The sequence below is a fragment of the Sinocyclocheilus anshuiensis genome, unplaced genomic scaffold (assembly GCF_001515605.1).
Source record: "Sinocyclocheilus anshuiensis isolate Anshui unplaced genomic scaffold, SAMN03320099.WGS_v1.1 scaffold598, whole genome shotgun sequence".
NCBI classification, from domain to species: Eukaryota; Metazoa; Chordata; class Actinopteri; order Cypriniformes; family Cyprinidae; genus Sinocyclocheilus; species Sinocyclocheilus anshuiensis.
The window spans coordinates 504,346-518,573 of record NW_015547660.1 but is presented as its reverse complement, the minus strand read 5'-3'; the positions used below and the strand labels follow the sequence as shown (position 1 = coordinate 518,573).

Below are 14,228 nucleotides of genomic sequence, written 5' to 3'. Positions count from 1 at the left end.
GCTCTCAATCACTGCATTATATGTTTGGATCATTTCAATCTCATCTTACTGAGACATGTTACTGGAGATATAGAGACGACTGATATTTATAGCATTTTATGTCAGTCTCTGCTGCACTGCTATAAAGATCTCACTGATTTACATCACAAGCATCAGACTTTCATCATATAAATATCAGCATCTGCAGCAAATTGCTTTTTTTTTTTTTGAGTCTAAATAAAATGTATCAGTTTTTTCCTTCATATTCTCACTATATCAGACTATATGAGCCTTAAAAGCCTGATGGATCAACAAAAAACACGTATGCAAAATTTTGTTTTAGATGTTTAGCCTAAAGGTTCAATAAAATGTTCAATTTCAAAGAATTATATTTTTCTTATGCCATATGTACAGGGTTAATGTGATATACAAAGCTGGTTTTTGCTGGTGTTGAACGCCACCTAATGGATCCTGACAACAATGTGCATCTCAAGTCTTTAAAATAATCAAAGCATTCAAGTCAATATTTTATGCTAACCCTAAGATAATAAACAATTAAAAGATCGAATCTAGTTTTATAATGCATTGATATCGTGAAGCTACTGTGTATTCAGAGATTGGACTGTGTTCATTATACAATGCAACTGCTTCCCAAAAGCATGGATACTGCGTCAAATGTGCTTTTGTAACCTTAGGAGCACTACAGGGTAATAAAGTAATGTGTAAAGAGTAACACAGATGCTGATAATCACAGGTGTTAGCATGTCCGGCTCTTGACACGCGGCCGCTGTTTAAGACTCATTACAGCGCTTTCCATTAAGACCCGTGTAACGCAGCGCCATAAACACGGTAAAACTGTCTGGATAAAGTTGTTCAGGATAAAATATATTGTGACAACTTGGCTTCAAAGCTTCATCAATAAACTGACAGATCATTTAGTGTCAATTAGGAGTGATAGATCTGCAAATCCCGGGATTTCTGCTGTGGGATTAGCGGGAACAGAGCACCAGTGATTGAGCACGTGGGGTGACATTGAGATGAAGAAAAAGTCCTTGTCTTCTTCAGAGGGGACGATTACTTTGTTTCAGAAGGAGAATCAATGCGTCGAGAAGCCCTTTAACACCTCCCAGCCGAGAGAATCAAGATAAGTTTGGCAGACGCGCAGAAGCGACACTTTGACCTTTCCTGAGAGACGTGTAGAGTTTGCTTCATTCCCCACTAACTGAGCCAAAGCCGTGTTAACATACTAACATTTCTCCGGTCGGTGTACAGTATGTTTACTGTGCACAGTATGCACATTTACTGTATGCATAAGACTGAGCTGCTGCATTTGCCAGGTCCATTTCCAGTGCAAAAAAAAATGTTACTGATGTAACATTGACCATGATTTTTTTAACATCTCGTTTTATTTGACCAGTCGACACGTTTACACAAAACTGATTTAAAAAATGCAAAATAACAATTTCTAAGTTGATAACGGGACAACCTTACATGCAGTGTGATGAGGTCATGTGATTAGTATAGTCGGATTGTGGAAATGCTATTTGTGATGAACTTTGATTCTTCATGCGTCTTTTAATTTACCACCGTTATTTTCATGGTGGTTTTCATGTACAGTAAAAACTACCATATTAACGTTGCATCAGTTAATGACATACAAAGCTTGTTATTCACCATAAATTTAAAGAGATCAATCTGTAAAACAAAACAATTTTTTGTTTTTTATTTTATTTATTTCTTTATTTTAACCTTAAATTGACTAGTGTTCAAAAGTTCGGGGTCAAATTTTATTTATTTATTTATTTTACTTTTTATTTTTTATTAGTAGTATTTTTTAAGAAATGAATGCATGTATAGTCTATAATGTTATAAACGATTTCAAATAAATCTATTCATTTTTTAATCCTGAAAAATAAAATGTATGACGGTTTCCACAAATATATTGGGCAGCACAACTGTTTTCAACATTGATAATAATCAGAAATGTTTCTTGAGCAGCAAATCAGCATATTAGAATGATTTCTGAAGATCATGTGACACTGAAGACTGGAGTAATGATGACTGCTTCTTTCTGTTTTGTTAAATAAATTTAGGGCTCTTCTTTCTACAGCTAATTCTGTGGTTTTCTCTGATAGGATTAACAGGACTTCTCAGTGTTATGGTAAACACTGCTCGCCGCATGCACAGAAATTGTGTTCAGAATATATGAATGTTTGGCAGGCTTCAGGGTACACATACATTCAGAATTTGTAGCTGGATTTAATTAATTAAGAATGGTGAAAATATGTGCATATTTATCAAAAACTTCATATGGAAATATGGGTGTTTCTGTTTTCTTACATTAGTGTTTACAGGTGAATTACTGAAATAAACGCTGGCAGTAGGAATGATCATAATAATTCTGGTCGGTCCAGTAAAGCTCATTTAACAGGAAATGACACCATCATGTGGCGAGTGACCCTCATTGCAGTGGGGCCAGGGCTAATGGGATTCTAGGGGCCCACAACAAACCCTACAGCACTGATGCTGGATTCACTATAATTTGTTTTACATAACGAAAAAAAAAAAACATTACTCCAAAAATCCAAAAGCAGTTTACAAGCATTCGATTTAGCTATAACTGCAGTTTATGTAATTCATGCTGTTAAGTGAGATGAAAAACCTAAAATTAGATCAAATAGATGAGAGCGGAGATAAGAGGATATTAACACTGATGAAAAGAACTAAAGCAAAGAACACACATTCAACAAAAATTAAGAAAAACATTATGAGAGAAATACTAAGAAATACTCAGCTTGGTAATACTACAACATTACTGGTGGATTGCAAACAGCTCACACAATAATGTGTGCTGTCCAAAAGTTGGCTGATACATGCTTAAAAAATATTATGAAATGTATAATAATTTATGGATTTCTCACTTAAAAATGCTGGACTGAAACTGCTGTTTAAAAAAGCTTTGTGAGTGAAGAAATTGTGTGGAACGTTCTCATCTTTGCATTTAATTGACTGTGCGTGAGGTGTGTTTGGTTTGTATGTGGGACAGAACAGTGTGGGCTTTTAGAAAGGCTGAACATTAAGAACATTTATGTATCTCAGAAAGACAGAGAGAGGGAGACGTCGACTCACTTGGCAGATCCGGTTCCTGTGCTCTCCTCCGCCCATCCTCCCTGCCGACGGGCCGGTTTCGGTGGAGGTCCCTGAGATCAAACACATATTCACAGCTGTGTGTCTTCACATTATTAACTGACAGGCAAACGTATTTCAGGTATGACCAAAATCATAGTTTACTAATAAAGTGTCCTGAAACAACAGCTTTAAGATCAACAAAAAACAGGTGTGTGCTACCAATCAGATGTCTACTGATTTTTTATGATGACTATTTTCCATACGTTAAGCCAAAAGTACACTTCGGTTTTTATGCGTACGCGAGGGTCTGTGTACAGTGCGTTTTATGCAGATTTCGCCACCAGAGTAGTATGTGCATACTGTACGCACACCGCCCGATTTTTGTAATAGCCCAGGTCACACAGGCACATTGAATTTGTTTTGCACTAATTAGTTGTTACACAAGGTGGCAACAGTGTCCCAGGCCGTTGTTTGACAGTAGAAAATGCTGTAAAAAAAATACTGGGACTGCAAACAACAGATGGCCGCATTGACAAGTGCTTGTGTCAGAGCTGCAATTTATTTTAATAGAGTACAACAACATTTTTATCAGCCATAACTTCTTGAGAAAAATGGTGCAGACACTGGATAAAGATGAAACTTTCTAGAGCATGTGTCAACCGCCTGTGTTCGCACATGATATCAGAGTATACTTGAAAGGCTACCTGTTCAGTATGCATAAAAAAATAACAACAACAAAAACCGTCTCGGTTACGTACATAACCCTCATTCCCTGATGGAGGGAATGGAGACGCTATGTCATGACGACATAGGGGGTTTACTTGGGAGCCCCAATCCTCTCTGACTTTAAGAGAAAACGCCAATGACATTTGGCTAGTGGATTTTGCATACCTGAGCCCCTCCCCGTGCACACGGCTATAAATAGGCGACAGGTGCATCCACTCATTCAGGTTTTACACTGAGGAGCCGAGAACGTGTCCCTGGCAACCGGTGATGGTTCAAGGTTGTGGCATGGGGACATAACGTCTCGGTTACATATTGTCTCGGACATAACGGGTTACGTACGTAACCGAGATGTTCCCTATCTCTCGGTCACTACGAGTTATGTTGTGACGACATAGGGGGTGCATGGAAAGCGCCACAACCAGAACCCCGTCACAACCCTTTAGCATTGAAAATGTTGACAAGCAGCCGCGTGTCAGACAAATGCTACGCAAAGGTCATAACCTTCCCAATGCCCCAGTGCAAATTTGCAGACCTTGGAGCCCGAAGGGACCAAAAAGGTGAGTACATCGCTGTTGGAGATAGCCATGCTGCTGTTCCTACCACAGAAAATCTTTTCTTAAGAGAAGAGATTTCGACCTTCGTGAAAGGTGCTTCACGCCTTTCCTGTTTGTTGTTTACAGCTTGGCAGTAACGATGGGGAAACGAGCCTTCCAGAGTAGGGCGCTATGAAGGCCACATCCTACCCGTAGGGAGGTATCATGTGGAGACACTGATATGGACTGACCCAGGCCTGGGGCAGTACTACATATGGAATGGGGCTGAGGCAGGTCCTACCTGAGAATAAGGAGGAACAACTGCCAGCAGAGTCTGACAGAATGGTCTGTCAAAGGGAAGACACGGGTTCACCGAGAGGGAAACCTTACCGTGGAAGAATACACATATGGGATCGCCCGAAGGGAATCAAGCCATATGGACACCTAGCCCAGTAAAAGGGCTGACCGGAGACTCGGGCAAGCTAACACCGATACTGGGCCTGGCGTCAGACTGCTCCGCCCAGTCTGACTGCTGGGGGTGCTGGAGGATACTCAACCAGGGTTCGCCATTCAGAGAACTCTACTGGAAGAGGAAAAAGGCGCTCGCATCCCCGGGTGAGGGGGAATGGCACAGCAAGCGTGACAACAGCCAGCTCTTCCCGCCACTTACCTGTTACCCAACACACGGGAAGAAACCGGCTCAACACAGAGACTGTAAAATCTCGCAAAGGTGTTCGGTGTCGCCAGTCTGCAGCTCTACAGATGTCTGCCAGAGAGGCGCCGTGCACCAGCGCATAGGAGGAGGCAACACTCCGGGTGGAGTGAGCCCTCACCCCCAGGGGGCACGGCTCGCCTTGGCTCCGGGGGGAGTGAGCCCTCCCCCCCAGGGGGCACGGCTCGCCTTGGGATTGGTACACCAAGGCGATGGCATCCACTATCAAGTGGGACAACCTCTGCTTGGAGACAGCCTTCCCTTTCTGCTGACCTCCGTAACAGACAAAGAGCTGCTTAGAGCTTCTGAATCTCTGGGTGCGGTCCACGTATATGCACAGCGCTCTTATGGGAAACAGCAACAACAAGGCTGGATCTGCCTCCTCCGAGGGCAGTGCTTGTAGGTTCACCAACTGATCGCAGAAAGGCTTGGTGGGAACCTTGGGCATGTATCCAGGCCGGGGTCTCAGGACAACGTGAGAGTAGGCCGGCCCGAACAGAAGGCACTCTTCGCTCACCGAAAATGCTTGGAGGCCCCCGACCCTCTTGATGGAAGTGAGCGCGGTAAGGGGCGCTGTCTCAGCAGACAGGAATTTAAGCTCGAATGAATCCAGCAGCTCAAAGATTATTTAAACTTATTTAAAGAGGATTTAACCTCCTGGAACACCCCAGGAACCTGACGATGAGATCGTTCTTTCCCAGGGACCGGCCGTCCACTGCATCGTGATGTGCTGCGATAGCAGCCACATACACTTTCAAGGTGGAGGGTGACAGTCTACGCTCCAACCTTTCTTGCAGGAAAGGAAGCACTACTTCAATCGTGCATCTTTGGGGGTCTTCTCGGCGAGAAGAACACCAGTTCACGAACAGACTACACTTCAGGGCCTAGGCTTGCCTAGTGGAAGGGGCTCTAGCCTGAGTGATGGGGTCTACCACCGCAGGTGGCAGATCACTTAAGTCTGCCGCATCCCATCCAGGAGCCTCACGTGGAGGTCCCAGAGATCTGGATGCGGGTGCCATATGGTGTCGAGCCCCTGAGAAAGGAGTTCCTTCCTCAGAGGGATACGCCAGGGAGGGGCTGTCGCGAGGAACATGAGTTCCGAAAACCAGGTCCGGGTGGGCCAGTAAGGCGCAACCAGCAAGACCCGTTTCTCGTCCTCCCTGACCTTGCACAGTTTGTGCGAGAAGGCTTGCTGGGGGAAACGCATACTTGCGTAGAGCCCAAGGCCAGCTGTGTGCCAGTGCATCCGTGCCGAGGGGGGCCTCTGTCAGGGAGTAATACAGCTGGCAGTGGGAGGACTCGTGGGAAGCAAACAGGTCTACCTGGGCTTCCCCGAATCGACTCCAGATCAGCCGGATCGTCTTGGGATGGAGTCGCCATTCTTCAGGGAGCGTGAGCTGTCGTGAGAGCGCGTCGGCTGCATGATTGAGCTCCCCTGGAATGTGGACGGCACACAGCGACTTGAGCAGCGTCTGACTCCAGAGGAGGAGATTGCGGACAAGTTGTGATATGCGACGTGATCGTAGACAACCCTGTGATGTACGAAACGGTCGCAGTGTTGACTGTGTGGACCAACACGTGCTTGTCAAGCAGCAGCATCCGGAACCTCCGCAAGGCTAGTAGCACTGCCAGCAACTCGAGGCAGTTCATGTGCCAAAGCAGTCAAGGCCCTGTTGCTCTAAGGGTACTCTGGCCCGTAGAAAGGCAAGGTCTACCCAGGGGCTGAATGAGCAGCAACACATCGGCGTGATGGTCACGCAAACTGTACTGTGGCACCCTGCCCATCTCGGGACTCGGGAGTGTAACCAGTGCTGAAGAGGTCTCATATGAAGCAATCAGAGCGGCACGACTGCGATATGCCCCAGAAGCCTCTGAAAGTGTTTCAGTGGTACCACTGTCCTGCCTTTGAGGGAACTCAGGCAGTTCAGCATTGACTGGGTGCGCTCGTTGATGAGACGCACCATCATACTCACCGAGTCTAACTCCTTAACGAAAAAAGAGGTTCTCCGCACAGGGGAGAGCTTGCTCTTTTCCCCGTTGACCCTAAGCCCCAACTGGCTGAGGTGGCGGAGCACCAGGTCCCTGTGATCACACAACTGTTCTCGTGAGCAGGCAATGCTCGAGGTAGTTGAGGATTCTGATGCCCATTTCCCATAACGGAGTACGGGCACCCTCCACGACCTTTGTAAAGACACAGGACAGCGCAAAGGGGAGGGCCCTGTACTGCTAAGCCCGACTCTTGAATGCAAACCATAAGGACGGCCCACGCCGAGGAAAAAATCGAGACATGAAAGTAAGCGTCCTTCAGGTCGACCGATTGGCCAAAGGCCACCACCTTTCTTGGGTACGATGAAGTAAGGGGTGTAAACCCCTGCCTCATCTCGGCTGGAGGGACAGGCTCAATTGCGTCCTTCGCCAGTAGGACGGCAATCTCCTTGCGCAGGACAGGGGCATCTCGGACTGCCACCGAAGTCTCTAGAGTGCTGCTGAACCTGGCGGATCGCTTAGCGAATTGAATCGCGTAGCCGAGTCGAAATGCTTGAATGAGCCAGCGGGACGGGTTGCGCAGTGCAAGCCATGCTTCCAAGCTCCGTGTGAGTGGCACCAAAGGGACAATCGACGCACCCGCGATGGTGCAGCGGTGGGAAGTCTTGCTGGATGGCGCAGAAGGCATCGCGTCCTGGCTCATCACAGCAGGACTCCCCATGTCCCCGGAGAGACCGGCCAGAGACGCTGGCGCTCTTGGACCACTAACGTGGACATCGCCTCCCCGAGGGACTGCGCTGTGACTTTCATCGCCCAGGGGGCGAGGTCAGTCGCCGACAGTGTTGGGCAGTAACGCATTACTTAGTAACGCGTTACTGCAATTTTATTACTTTTTTTAGTAACAGAGTAATTTTTTTTCAAAATAGTAATTAGAGTATAGTTACAAGCCGAGGTCGCTATACGTTACTGCCGCGTTACATTGCTGACAGAATGCACTGTTTTGTAATCTAGAGATTGTAAAAAGGATGTAGCCTAGCACACGCACTGTCGAGTCAAGTGCCAGTGGATTAGAGACCTGCTCCCGCGAGCCCCGACGCAACAGAGTGCGATGTGGGACAAGATGGGTGAATGTTGCTGCGGGCGGGTAGACGCTCGTGTGTGTGCGGGATGCGGGAGAATAAAATGATTCACGGGACTCCTGCAAATTATAAATATCTAAACATAAAATATCTAAAACAAATAAATTGTTATTCATCTATTGCACAAAAGCAACATGAACTAATATAAAATATAAACGATTAACAGGCTCAAGCGTATGCAGACTTTCTATTTAGGCTATAACATGTGTTTGCAGCATTGAGCAATGCAGTGCTGAAATTTGCTTGCTCACGAGCGTGCTCACGAATCCTCTCATAACACACGAAATTGTAGACATTATGAAAGATTCATTATGCATATATTTATTGTGTTATAACAGAGATTTGTGAGATTGCGATGGACTGAGATGTCTTTTAGAGATTATAAATGCAGCGCTTTTTGCTGACATTCTGCCATGCCAAACCATGCACCCAGCAGCCACTTGCTTTAGTTAAAAATAACAGTGTTCTGTCAATGTTGATGCTTTAATAACAAATATTAATCAGGAGCGTGTATGCTGGGATTTCATACATTTCATGGAGAAAAAAGTAACGTAGCTAGTAATGTAACTAATTACTAATTACTTTTGAAATAAAGTAATCGGAAAAAGTAATGTGATTACTTTTAAAAGGAGTAATCAGTAATTTGATTACAGTTTCAGAGTAACTTGCCCAACACTGGTCGCCGAGCACAGCTCCTGCATCAACCTCGGGTCGGTACTACCCTCATGCATTTTTTTTTTGAGTGCCCTGGCTTGATGGACCTGCAGGATCGCCATGGCAGAAGCAGCTCAGCCCGCTGCACTATAAGTTTTGGCAGCGAGAGCCGCCGACAGCTTACAGGTTTTGGACAGGAGACGAGGACAATTTCTCCAAGTGCTGGCGTTTTGCGGGCAGGTGCACCGCAACCGCACTCTCCACCTGTGAAATGTCAATGTACCCCCTAGCCGCTATGCCATCAAGGGCAGTGAGGATGGAGAAGGAAGACGAGTGGCTTCAGGCTGAAAAAAGGGGCCATACACGACTTCGTCTGCTCCTCATGCACTTCTGGGAAGAAAGGAACTGGGGCAGATCACGGTCGCGAGACGCGCCGAAACCAATCATCCAGCCGCGAGGGGTCGGGACTGGGAAGCATGCACACCTGCAGCCCGATACTTGCGGCCGCCCGGGAAAGCACGGTTGTCACTTACGGGTCCGATTCGTCGGCAGCGACAACACCCAAAGGGGGCAGCCCTGCCAAATCTTCATCCTCAGAGGACGATGCCCATCCCCCGATGCTGCGGTCGACATCTAATCCTCCGGCGGCGCACAGAAATGAAATGCTGGGACCATCACGAGCTGGGCCAGCGAAATCACTCAGAAGCCGCACGAGACAGCCGCTGCGGGAGGAGTGAGAGGTCCGTGGGCACAGACCCGGCAGAGAAGCTCTCATTATAATCTCCCAGAGCACTAGCCGGCAGTCCTCTGCTCGTGACAGAGAAACCGGGACGGGTAGTGACGGAGGGTGCCTCTCTCATCCCTGTGAGGAGAGAGAGGCGAGATCGTAGCGCTGCCATGGCCATACGCTCACAGAGAATGCATGAACCATCCACAAACGCAGCTTCAGCGCGCTGGATGCCCAGACACTGAAGACAACGATCGTGGCTGCTTACAGAAGACAGGTAACGACCGCAACCAAGAGGACACGGACGGAGCGGCATCTTTAAAAAGACGCGAGCCATCCGTGATTTGCTCTTTTAGAGAAACTGCTCTTTTAGTTGAAGCGCCCAGGGGAATCGCTGATGACAGGGACACCGCTGTATGCGCCGTAACGCCAACCAGAACAGCCTCTTCTCTTTCCAGTTCTCAGAAATGATTGGCTTTGTGGAGTTGAAATTCATTCACCCACTCGGCTCCGAAGCAAAAATCTGAATGAGTGGATGCACCTGTCGCCTGTTTAAACCCGTGTGCATGGGGAGTGGCTCAGGTATGCAAAATCCACTAGCCAAATTCCATTGGTGTTTTCTCTTAAAGTCAGAGAGGATTGGGGCTCCCAAGTAAACCCCCTATGCCGTCACGACATAACTCGTAGTGACCGACAGATAGGGAACTGAAGAATTCTTTGGGCGTTACATGTAGTAATGTTGTAAATAATGTTCAGTTTCTTACACAGACCAATCGTTTCGCTTCATAAGACCTCAATATCGTCAGGAGCAACAATATATGTTGCCTGCATGCTTTTGTTGACTCTCAAGTGCCGTTAGCCAGTGACTTGCATTTTATTTACTACCAAGGACCACGGTTTCAGCTAAAAATCTTCTTGACTGTTCTACTGAAGTGAGCTATGTATACATACATTTCCTCTAATCCTAAAACACAACACATTGCAATGCATAATTCGAAATACAGCTAAAACACCTATGAAAAATCAATATGAAAAAGTCCTTCATTTTAACAGTACATTGTGCCCTATTTTACATACTTTATTGCTTGTAATATCTTCACACGTTTTAGTAGCATTTAGCAGAGTAGAGCTGAGCTGGGCAATAATATAGTAACATTTTGAGAAGATAAATTTTGAACAATCAAGTAGTTAAGATTTGCTATATAGTACATGCAAATATACTGTACGTATGTGGACAAGGTTATGCATACATTAGACGTATATACCCAACTTTATATAAAAAGCTGTAATACAATATAGATAATATGATTAATATAGATAATTTAGTTTTTTGTGACTAAATAAAATGACTGTAGGACACTTGGAGAGCGCTGAAGGGGTCTGAGTGGTATGTAAGTGTGGGAACTGCTCTGGCCATACATGACCCAAAATAGCTTCACAGGGGAAAAAACCCACCCATCTCCCTCTCATTCTTTCATTCTGAAAATAGTCAATTGGGTTACGGCGGCAGTTCTGTGAGCTTTAAAATGATAGAATTCCTCGGGGCACAACAAGGGTGGGCAACCCATAAATGCACTTGAAAAAAACATGCATTTCTCATTACCAAATTGGGTCTGCAAAATAAGCCAGAGGCCTGCAGGAATTCAGTTACTTTCAACATAAAAAAACACAGCAGAGCAAATGAACTTCCGTTCCTGGGTTCCTTCAGCAGGGCCATTTGTAAATCCTAATGTCAGGGCTCAGAGACGGTTGCGGTGGGGGTTGGGATGCAGTGCATACCGCCTCAAATAAGATGCTACGAGTAAACAAGTTGTTTCGTGCAACTCATGGAAAGCGGTTCACAGAGAGAACGAGGGAAGTGAATGATGACAGAAGTGTCCCATCATTTCACCTGAATAAAATCACATAAAAACTTCCGTACTGAAGACAGTGCTGGGTAGATCACTTACAAATTGTAGTCCATTACTGATTACAGATTACATGAGGAAAACTGTAGTTAGTCAATCCTCTACATTGCGAGTAAATCACTCGCATATGCGACTGTGTGTGTGTGAGGGAGAGAGTGAACATGTTTGTTCCATGTTGCCTTTGTGCTCTAGTATTAGTCCTTCATTTACCGTATTGGCCCGACTATAAGACGACCCCCCTTTTTCTGGATGTACCTTTTGGAAAAAGGCTTTTTAAAAGCCAAATCTTGTTTTTTCTCAGTAAAACACATTTTGTCTTCAATTATTTTCACATTGCATATTTTTCCTATTTTAATTTTTGTTTTGAAAGTATGGTAAAAACTGGTCAAATGTACCAACAATCACATTTTAAAAATATACACTTTTTGATATACCATTAAAAAAAAAAACAGGTAGCCCATCTGAATTAGGACATTTAGGCTATCCATCTAATAGTAGCCTACCAAAATCTTATTAACAGTAGAAGTTAAATCTTACTGTAGTCTTCAAATCTGGGTACTGTCTTACGTTTTAAAATCACAAAGGGAGTTTGGTCCCATCAGGCTAATGTGACAGTCACGACTCATGCAGCTGTAAGGTTTTCTTTTTCTTTTGTTTTTACTCGCGATCTTTACAACACACATTACATTACGCATTTCATGGCACACCCGTCTTATGCGTATTTGGCGCCACCTATTGTTGTGGGTGTATTATTGACATGTCAAAGTCTAGACCTTGAATATAAGACGACCGTGTTTTTTCAGATGCATTTCCAAGAAAAAAACATTGTCTTATATTCGGGTCAATACGGTATTAGCCAATGGCTAATAAATTCTCAGATTTTACTCGCCAGTGTGAGTTGGAGGCTAAGTATAAGTTTAGAACAGATATATTTTCACTCGCCGAACACTCTCTGACTCAGTGCTTCAGAGTTTCACTCTCCGTCAAGCGATCTGTGCTATTTTTCAGTTCATCTGAATGGATGTGCAACGCACCTGTATTTGACGTACCGTAAACTCTAGTGTGAAGGCGCGCGGCTCACCGTCGCTTTGTCTCACACACACGCAGAGAGAGAGAGAGAGAATTGACGTGCTACATGTAAACAATATTCTTTGTTGTATTTTCTTGTCAAAATAACAGCGTTTCTTTGGAATTCTTCAGCTTTAGAAGAACTGCTGCTTTCTCCGGTAGTGGGCGGAACTAATGCGCAAACGGCAATCTCGTTGGCTGGTGCTCACCTATTATTGTCCCTGTTTTGATTTGAGCAAATCAGTTCGAGCGAACGCACACAACCTGATTAATATTCATGAATCCAGCAGATCATTAATCCTTAGTGCGTTTTATATTGTTCTTATTAGTATAATTCGGATCATTATTATCTCATCAGTATTTTTTTCCCAATGTGTTTTACAGAAACACTGAATGACCAAAAAAGCACCACCACCACCAGTCCTAAGTTCAGTTAAAATTACTAATATGCATTCATACATGGTCATCAAGTTTTAATTCTAATTACTAAAGTTTTATCATTAAATAATACTTGATTATCATAGTATAATGATTGACTGACTGATGTTAAGAGTGTACTTTCAGATATTTACAAAACTGTGCCATTTTACAAACATTTATTATATATATATTTATATATATTAGTCATGGGCCGTTTACCGGTTTCAAGGTATACCGCGATTTGAACATTTCACGCTAATATTTTCCGTTATACCGTTCCTGCGGTATGCGCTGTTTTTCTTGTCTCCTCAAAGACTGAAAGTGTAGGAATGCCTCAGGTTGAGTGCAGTGTAGAGAGTAACACGACCCTCCTCCTGTTGGTGCGAGCGAGCGGTCAGTCACGTGTGTGTAGGATGGCCAACTAAGGAGCTTCCCCTGGAACTTACTCGTTTTTTGTCTTATTGCAAGCAACTCGTCTCTGTTCTGGACATGCACAAACTGCGTTGCAATGCAATCGTTTTCCAAAATATCATTTATGTGAAAAATATGAAGTCTGTAAACGCCCGTTAACACAGGCCAGAGACGTTGAATACGGACGCACAGAGAAAAATACTGTAGCAGGCAGATCACTCACTGTTCATGATGCACGAACTATTGGAAGAAAATCAATATTGATTTGGGGGTTTATATGAATGTGTATCTGAGGGGAACTGACTGTCTTCAGAAAAGTTTATTTGGTATTAGTGGTATTTTCTTTTAATCTCGCCTCTGTATAGTTCATATTAAAGCAGTGTTTCAGCACAGTGCTCGCAAACAAAAATAATGTAGAAATAGGCAGAAAACGAAATATTCCTTCCTAGCAGCAAGTAATAATTCCAACAACAGATCTATAAACAAGTATTACACAGGACACTCATGTGCAGCCGTCTGTCTCTTCTGTTGACTAATCGCTTGATATAAATAAATATATATATTTATTTATATCAGTCTGGCGAGTAAACTAAAGCCAATGGCGATTCAATTGCTAAGGTGTCCGTAGAGGGGTGTTAGTAATGTAATCTAGGTTACTCATTTTAGGTAATGTATTCTGACTCTATGGAAAACCATTGAATCCGCACCAAATTCGGGGGATCTCTTCAGCTCGAGGAACCCTCTCGAACATGAATCAAGTGTATGTCTAGAGGCCCTCTTTCGAATGACTCCACCCCCGCGTGGATAGCCCCCGGGGTTCGGGAGTTACGGGTGGTT

The 14,228-nt window shown here is 44.5% G+C and overlaps 1 protein-coding gene across 1 annotated transcript in view; it reads right to left on the bottom strand.

Moving 5' to 3' along the window:
• Positions 1–14,228, bottom strand: part of ift43 (intraflagellar transport 43 homolog (Chlamydomonas)) — a 39,856-nt gene that overhangs the window by 19,036 nt on the left and 6,592 nt on the right. Inside the window, exon 2 of the mRNA XM_016504494.1 lies at positions 3,109–3,179. Within this exon, the coding sequence (XP_016359980.1) occupies positions 3,109–3,179 (71 nt within the window). The remainder of the gene's footprint in view (positions 1–3,108; positions 3,180–14,228) is intronic.